At 58.2% G+C, this 8,420-nt stretch overlaps 2 protein-coding genes across 2 annotated transcripts in view; both read left to right on the forward strand.

The window, feature by feature from the left end:
• Positions 1 to 98, forward strand: part of LOC103583439 (epsin-3-like) — a 2,527-nt gene extending 2,429 nt beyond the window's left edge. Inside the window, exon 6 of the mRNA XM_008564752.1 lies at positions 8 to 98. Within this exon, the coding sequence (XP_008562974.1) occupies positions 8 to 98 (91 nt within the window). The remainder of the gene's footprint in view (positions 1 to 7) is intronic.
• A 3,552-nt stretch (positions 99 to 3,650) lies between these two features.
• LOC103583440 (spermatogenesis-associated protein 20-like) lies at positions 3,651 to 8,378 on the forward strand (the record flags this gene model as incomplete). The annotated part of the gene is made up of 14 exons (XM_008564753.1): positions 3,651 to 3,842; positions 4,182 to 4,229; positions 4,750 to 4,929; positions 5,028 to 5,092; positions 5,280 to 5,434; positions 5,513 to 5,656; positions 5,737 to 5,938; positions 6,412 to 6,542; positions 6,640 to 6,744; positions 6,933 to 7,007; positions 7,105 to 7,314; positions 7,397 to 7,589; positions 7,711 to 7,879; positions 8,167 to 8,378. Coding segments are annotated over exons 1-14 (1,966 nt in total), but the record flags the coding sequence as incomplete, so codon positions are not given.
• Positions 8,379 to 8,420: the final 42 nt, after the last annotated feature.

Below are 8,420 nucleotides of genomic sequence, written 5' to 3' on the forward strand. Positions count from 1 at the left end.
CGTCCAGGTTGAGCACTGATCCAGGCCTCGGGCGACCGCCGCAGCTCCTGGAGCCACAGCCTGACGACGTCCCGGGGGCCGAGACCACGCCCTCGTAATAAAGACTGGAACCTGCGTCCTCGGCTCTCACCAAGCGGACTTTTTGCGGGGCGTGGCGGCCGGGTCTGGACCCCGGTGCGGATCAGCGGCTGCCGAGGAAACACTGCTCCACAACTTGGGGCGCAGAAATGCTCCCACTTCCCTTACAGCCCCGCTCAATCCCCCATCCCCGTCAGCCTGGCACCTTCGCTTCCAGATGCTCCCAGGCTCTCATTCATTCCTTTATCACACGGCGGCCCTGGGGATGATCTTCACAGCAAGAGACAATGTGCATTCGTTCCCATTTTGTTACGCAACAATTATGTGCTAAGCACTTTAGGCAGATAATTTCATTTAATCCTTGCAACAACACTCTGAGGTAGATGATATTATTACTCCCATTCAGGACCGGCTACATCATTTGTGTGGCCCAGGGCAAAGTGAAAATGGGGGTTCCGAGTTCAAAATGGGGGCTGGCCGGAGTGCCGCCTTGTAATACCAAGGTCAAAGGTTCAGTTCCAAGGTCAAGGGTTTGACCAGCTGCCAAAAACCCAAAAACAACTGGGTTAAGAGTTTCAAAACTGGGACCAGCAGAGCATGAAACCGAGCACGAAGCCCTCCCAGTGCGACTGCGCAGGTCTCTCACTCTTGTAATCAACATTGGTCCATGTCATAGGTGAGGAAACTGAGGCTCAGAGAGGTTGAGTGGCATGCCCAAAGTCACAAAGCCAGTGGGTCTGGAATTCAGACAGTCTGGCTCCACAGCCAAGAGCTCTCAGGCTGGGCCCTCGATTTAATTCAGCAAATATTGACTGACCTCTGTGCACAAGTGCTGACCTTGCCTGGGAGGGATCCAGGAACATGCTAAGCCCACACCCTCCAGGAGCTCAGGGCGCAGCAGGGCAGACAAGCCCAGGGCATGTGACAGCAGCCACAGCACCAGCCAGGTGCAGGGCCCCCCCCAGGCTCCCTTTACTGTCACCTCAAATCTGGCTCCTCCCCACCAAGGCTGGGAAGAAACTCACTCTCAGCCATGCAGAGGGAGTCTGACCCCTCCTGGGGGCTAATGTGGGGTCTGAGAAAACAGGGGTAGGGGCAGGGCCTGGTACTTCATCCTGGGGGGCCACCAAAGTCACTCTCACTCCTACTCAGTGCTCCCCAGTCACTGGACCACTGGACACTGATGCAACCTCTGTGTTCAGGGGCTGGCCCTGCAGGCAGCCTTTCAGGGCACTGGAGTCAGTCAAATGGCCTTCCATAAGCCAGAGACACCAAAGTTGGTGGTGGGGACACAATGCCACCCTCCTTCCTGAGGTGGGGGAGGGGAGAAGGAGCTTTGTGTGGAGGGAGGGAGTCATGCTGTGGCTGTTACATACAGGATGGACAAGAGCACCTACTTAAAGAGTCAGACCGCCAGGGTTCAAAACCCTGCTACAAGGTTTGAGATCAGTAATAATAATAATGATCACTTAGTAATAAGTGGTTATGCTCTCTGACCTTGAGTAAATTACTTAACCTCTCTACATCACCACGCCTCTGTTTTCTTACTTGTCAATTGGGATCAAGGGTTCCTTCCTTATGAGGTTGCTGGGTGGATGCTCCCAGGCCAGTTCCACCCTCTTTAGAGACTGACCGTGAGGAATGAACCCACCGTGCCCCTCATTCCTGGTTTTGCCAGGTGGCACCCAGATTCCACCCCCATCCGTCTTCTGCTGCACCCAAACCCAGGAAGGTTCCATTCTTCCTGGTCCCTGGACCACCCTTTGTGCCTCTGCCACCTAGGCCCTCCTCTTCTAAAGTGGCTCTCCGACGAGAGGTCCCAAGGGGAGCTTTGTCTCCCATACTGACACTCCACCTCATTTTTGGGATTCTTTGGTCTTGGCTCATGGTCTTCTTCTCACCCAGATCTTACTGGAGTGAGTTTGATGGAGTTCCATGACTCCATTATCTAAGAGGATGATTTTGCAGCATCTTGACCTCTCAGCTGCCCTTACCCATGGTCACACTCTGGGGCTTGCTGTTACCCCAAATTCTTTCATGTTCAAGGCAGGCTTCCTGTTCTCTGATGTTAACCTAATTCCTTCCCACTGGAGCACTCTTTGGACCCTCCCACCTGCCAATCCTTTGGTCACCCCACCACCCCCACATTCTCAGGATTGCACAGTATCAATGACCTTTCCTCAATACTTTTAGTCTCAACTGAATCCTTCCAGTTGATAGGTGTCTTAATTGGCTTCATTCATCTTGAAGGTCTCTCCATGTTTCCCCTCACGTCTAGCCCCCATCCTCTCTCTCCAGTTCCCTTTTCTTTCCCCTCCCCACCTCCCTCAGCCTGATTTCACTGAAACTACATCCACTGGGCAGCCAGCGGGATCTTTCCAAAATGCAGATCCAACCAGATCACTCTCCTGACTAAAGACCTTCAATAGCTTCCTTCTGCTCTCATCAAAAACTCCTTTCTCTGGGCCGGCCTGTGGCTCACTCGGGAGAGTGTGGTGCTGATAACACCAAGGCCCTGGGTTCGGATCCCATATAGGGATGGCCGGTTCACTCACTGGCTGAGCATGGTGCTGACAACACCAAGTCAAGGGTTAAGATCCCCTTACCGGTCATCTTTAAAAACAAACAAACAAACAAAAAAAAAAAAACAAACCCCTTCTTACAGTTCACAAGTCCCTCCAAGATCTGCCCTCCTCCTCAACCTCCTAACCTCATCTACTACCTGTATTTTCTTTGCTCTCTGTCATCCAGCCATGTGAGCCTTCTGCAGTTCCTCAGCCCTGACTTGCTGACATGCCACAGGGCCTTTGCAGACACCGTTCCTTCTGCCTACTTCCCCAGCACTCCCCCCACGCTCCCTGCAACTTCCCTCCTCTCCTTCTCTGTAATTACTACACAAATGTGAGTTCCTCAGGAAAGTCTCTCCCCTTGGCCATCCCACCAGACCGGGTCCCTTGTTATGTTATACCATTTATGGCACCTGTCAAAGTGGGTGCTCCTGTATTTATTTGTGTGGCTGTCAGATTAGCTTCTGTTCCTCTCAATAGTCTGTGAGCAACACGAGGCCAGGAGCCTTGTCTCTGTCTTCCAACAATCGTACAATCAGTGCCCTGCAATGTGGCAGGCAAGGGACACAATAAATATTGGCTAAATGTAGCAAATAAGGCGAGTGTGTAAAGTATATTATAGGCCATAAAACTGACTCACCATTATTATTCAGGAAGACTTTCTGAAATCCCTGGATGGGATTTGAGCAGGACCTTGAGATCGGGAGGCTGGGCAAAGTGGAGCTTGCTAGCTGGTGGATCTGGACAAGCATGCCTTCAGCGTGGGCCTCATTTATCATTTATGAAATGGGCAAGGGTAGGACACAAGGAGCTGGAGCTCTGACATTCCACGGCCCTACCATCCCTCAATCCTCCCCGTGAAAGTTATCCTCCCGTAGGCAGGGGTTTAGTTAAGCCAAACCTAGCCCAATTTTATGCACAGATCCAGGGCCTCCCAAGACTGGGCTGTCCTGTCTGCACTTCCACACTCTGCCACCGGGAGGCACTTGAAGACCAGCCACACGGCTCCGAGTCTCGGGGAAGACCAGCCCGCGGATCTACCGGTTCCCCGGGCCCGCCCCTTGCATCTCCCGCCCTCCCTTCCTGTCCGCGGCGGCCGGGCCCATGGCCACAAGCAGCCATGCTGGGCGCGCGGGCCTGGCTGGGCCGGGGCCTCCTGTTGTCCCGCGCTGGGCAGGGCCTCGCCTCGAGCCGCAGGTATGGGCCGGTGGCTGGTCTTCCCGGCTCTGATCCCCATGCCTGCTTGGATCACACCTGCATGCCTGCTCCATCTCCACCCCTGCTCCGGTCTGCCAGGGCCAGGTCGCAGCAGTAAGGCCCTCCTCCCCTCCCCACCCCTCAGGCTGCCGGGCTAGCTCCCCAGGGACTGTTCTGACACCGCCTCCAGGAAGCCTTCCTTGAACCCCAATGCTGAGCTGGGGGCCCTTCTCCAACAGCACATTGTGTCCTGTCACAGTCCTTTACTACTGCTTGGACCCATAGGCCACTCTCCCAGGCTGAATTCCCTGAGGTCAGGGTCTCTTTCTGATTTCCTAGGTGTCCTGAGGCTCTGGCACCGACCTGGCCCCACAGAAGTGCTAGTAGGTGGGCACTGAGTGAGAAAGGCCCTTGTGTCTATTTTCCTCTGGTCACCCCTCGCATGGTCCAGTCCCAGACCCGCTCTTCTTGACCTGTCCAGCCACTAGCCGTGGGCAACCTCCCCGCCCCAGTCCTGCACACAGGCATTCCAGAATGACACCACCAGCAAAACCACCCTGGGGAGGGGCCCCCAGGTAGGGGGAGAGAACAGAGCCCAGAGGACCATTCTGCCCATTGTGACCCGCCTTGACCTCACAGCCATCCTTCCCACCGCCAGGTCCGAGAGGTTGGGGGAGACTAACCTGGCAGAGAGCCCCCAATGAGCCACCTCTCTTCACCCCCCCAAAAACATAAGGGGGAGCATAAAGGCCACAGTCTCCCCCGTGGTTCAGAAAGGTGGGTTGGGCTGAGAGCAGGGGTTCCGAGAGAGGTGCTGGTGGGCTGGGTGGGTTGGAGTGCACTCTGGGGTGGGCTGGGGGGAGGTGGATGGAGGCCCTTACCTGCTTGACCCACCTGCCCATGCCAGGGGTAGCTCTTCCCGGGACAAAGACCGAAGTGCGACGGTCAGTAGTTCGGTGTCCATGCCTGCTGGAGGAAAGGGAAACCGGCCGAGTGGTCCGTCTTCTGCACCCCAGAAGGTCCCCAACCGCCTAATCAATGAGAAGTCACCGTACCTCCAACAACATGCCTACAATCCTGTGGACTGGTGAGTAGCTCCCAGTGCCCTCCCCAAAGCAGCTGGGGTCCCAGACCCCTCCTAGACCCCCTGGGCTGCTGAATGATGCCCCACTGTGCTGGGCCTAGGTACCCCTGGGGACAGGAAGCCTTCGACAAGGCCAAGAAAGAAAATAAGCCAATTTTCCTCTCAGGTAATGCACCCACCTTTCCTGGAATGGGGGGCAGGGAGGGGCAGTGGATGGGGAGAGGGCCCTCTGGGCCTGCGGGGCTCCCAGGGAACTCGAGTCAGGAGCTCTTCAGTCCAGCCGTGGCCCCTTGGCTGGCGCCCTCTTACCCATCACTGGCCCCCCCCAACCTCCCCACATGGCCCCATTCCAGTGGGGTACTCCACCTGCCACTGGTGCCACGTGATGGAGGAGGAGTCCTTTCGGAACGAGGAGATCAGCCGCCTGCTCAATGAGGACTTTGTCAGCGTGAAGGTAGACCGCGAAGAGCGGCCGGACGTGGACAAGGTGTACATGACCTTCGTGCAGGTGAGCCGGCTTCCCACAGGAGTGCGCGCTGCACGTGCTGGGGGCCGGCTCCCCTCATGCTCCTCCTCTCTCCTCCAGGCCACCAGCAGCGGTGGGGGCTGGCCCATGAATGTGTGGTTGACTCCCAACCTCCAGCCCTTTGTTGGGGGCACCTATTTCCCCCCTGAGGACGGCTTGACCCGAGTCGGCTTCCGCACGGTGTTGCTGAGAATACGGGACCAGGTGGGTGTGCGTCGGGGAGTGGGGACCAGGGTCAGCTCCCCGCCCCATGCTGACCTCCAGCTGTGCCCCACCTCCCACAGTGGAAACAGAACAAGAACACGCTGCTAGAAAATAGCCAGCGCGTTACGACAGCCCTGCTGGCCCGGTCGGAGATCAGCACGGGGGACCGCCAGCTGCCACCCTCAGCCGCCATCATGAACAGCCGCTGCTTCCAGCAGCTGGACGAGGGCTATGATGAGGAGTATGGTGGCTTCGCTGAGGCCCCCAAGTTTCCCACACCGGGTTGGTGCCCCCCACACCCACCTTACCCCAGGCCTAGCCTTCTGACCCCTATCCTCGGCAGTGGCCGTGTGAGCCCTGGCTTGGTCCTTAACCTCCTGTCCTCCTGACTGGCCAGTGACCTCCTCACCCCTAGCCTATCAGTATCTGTCTACTGAAGCCCTGAGTTCTAATCTTAGCAGTACTCCATGGCCATGACCCAGATGATTATCTCTGACCCTTGACTTGTTAGTGACCCAGCCACCCTGGCCTGGCTAGTGACTTTCTGGGCTCCGGTCTGATAATAATTTTCTGGTCTCCTGTGGGCTGATGATATCCTGATCTCTGGCTTGGGCAGTGACCTTCTGTCCTCTGGGTTGACTGTTAACCTCCTGACTCCCAACCTGTCCAGAGACTGCCTGTGGAGTCTGGCCATGGGCCACCCAGATCTCCGCCCCACCCCCCTTTCTCATCCACATGCCCTTGGTGCCCCACAGTGATCCTGAGCTTCCTGTTCAACTACTGGCTCACCCATCGACTGACCCAGGATGGGTCTCGAGCCCAGCAGATGGCCTTGCACACGCTGAAAATGATGGCCAACGGGGGCATCCGGGACCACGTGGGGCAGGTGCAGGGGGCTGGGCACTCCTTGGAGGGGCAGCAGGAGACCTGGGGTGGAGGTTGAGGCTGGGATTGGCCACAGCTCTGCATCCTGCCTGTCCCAGGGCTTTCACCGCTACTCCACGGACCGCCAGTGGCACGTCCCCCACTTCGAGAAGATGCTCTGTGACCAGGCACAGCTTGCAGTGGTCTATTCACAGGCCTTCCAGGTGACCCCAACCCGGAGCAGAGGCACCTAGCCCTGGCTGCCCCTCCCAAGGCCTTCCTGGTGACTGTGGCTTCCCCTAATCCCAACCCCCAATTTCTTCCCATACACCCACAACCCAGGCTTCCCTTCCCATGTACCTAGGCTGCCACAGTGAACTCTACTTACAGCCTCCCTTCTGTGCCCCCTCAGATCTCTGGTGATGAATTCTACTCTGACGTTGCCAAAGGCATCCTGCACTATGTGGCTCGGAGCCTGAGCCACCGGGTGTGTGTCCACTGAGGCGGACAGGCCTGACGGCGGGAGGGCTCGAGGTCTCCCCTGCGCATCAGACCGGGACCAGCCAACTCTCCCCTCCCCACAGTCTGGAGGCTTCTACAGTGCGGAGGATGCAGACTCACCCCCAGAGCGGGGCATGCGGCCCAAAGAGGGTGCCTTCTACTTGTGGACCGTCAAGGAGGTCCAGCAACTCCTCTCTGAGCCTGTGCTGGGCGCCACGGAGCCGCTGACCTCAGGCAAGCTCCTCATGAAGCACTACGGACTCACGGAGGCCGGCAACATCAGCTCCAGTCAGGTGAGGGCCTCTGGGGACGCTGGAGGGGTCCTGGAGCCCCTCAGGCCTGTGGGCTCCCTCCAACAAGGGCTGTTTTCCTCAGGACCCCAAGGCGGAGCTACAGGGCCAGAACGTGCTGACCGTCCGGTACTCGCTGGAGCTGACGGCCGCCCGCTTCGGCTTGGGCGTGGAGGCTGTCCAGACCATGCTCAACACCGGGCTGGAGAAGCTCTCGCAGGCCCGGAAACATCGGCCGAAGCCGCACCTGGACAGCAAGATGCTGGCTGCCTGGAACGGTGCGGCAGCCGTCCCTGTCGGAGGCCCTGTCCTGTTTGTAGAATTACTCTGGGTGTTGAGGAGGATGTACCTGGAGGGTCCTGGCCAGCTTCTCACTGCCACGGTCTCTCCTTCCTCCAGGTCTGATGGTGTCTGGCTATGCTGTGACCGGGGCTGTCCTGGGGCAGGACAGGTTGATCAACTATGCCACCAACGGTGCCAAGTTCCTGAAGCGGCACATGTTTGACGTGGCCAGCGGCCGCCTGATGCGCACCTGCTATGCCGGATCTGGGGGGACCGTGGAGCACAGGTGGGGGGCTGGGCAGCCCGGGAGGGCTCATCTCCCCGCACGTTCCCAGCCCACCTCTGCCTTTTTCCTCCTCTTCAGTGGACGTCCATCCTGGCTCTGCCGTGCCCTTGCTGTGAGCACTTAATCTCCATGGGCCTATTTACTCATCTGGGAAATGGGTTAATGGTGCCTACTCAAGAGGTGGATTTTGAGGGTCAAGTGAAAGAGTGCATGATAAGGGCCCCCTCTGGGAAAGCCCTTCTCTCCCAGGCCTGTCCCTAGCTCCTCCCCTAATGCCTGTCCCTCAGTAACCCGCCCTGCTGGGGCTTCCTGGAGGACTACGCCTTCGTGGTGCGGGGCCTACTGGACCTGTACGAGGCCTCGCAGGAGAGCTCGTGGCTCGAGTGGGCTCTGCGGCTGCAGGACACGCAGGACAGGTTCTTCTGGGACTCCCGGGGCGGTGGCTACTTCTGCAGCGAGGCCGAGCTGGGGGCTGGCTTGCCCCTGCGGCTGAAGGACGGTCAGTGGGGGGGGCGGGCTGGCTCCCTGGGGGGGGCGTTTA

This window comes from Galeopterus variegatus, unplaced genomic scaffold, assembly GCF_000696425.1.
Source record: "Galeopterus variegatus unplaced genomic scaffold, G_variegatus-3.0.2 Scaffold23002, whole genome shotgun sequence".
Lineage (NCBI taxonomy): Eukaryota > Metazoa > Chordata > Mammalia > Dermoptera > Cynocephalidae > Galeopterus > Galeopterus variegatus.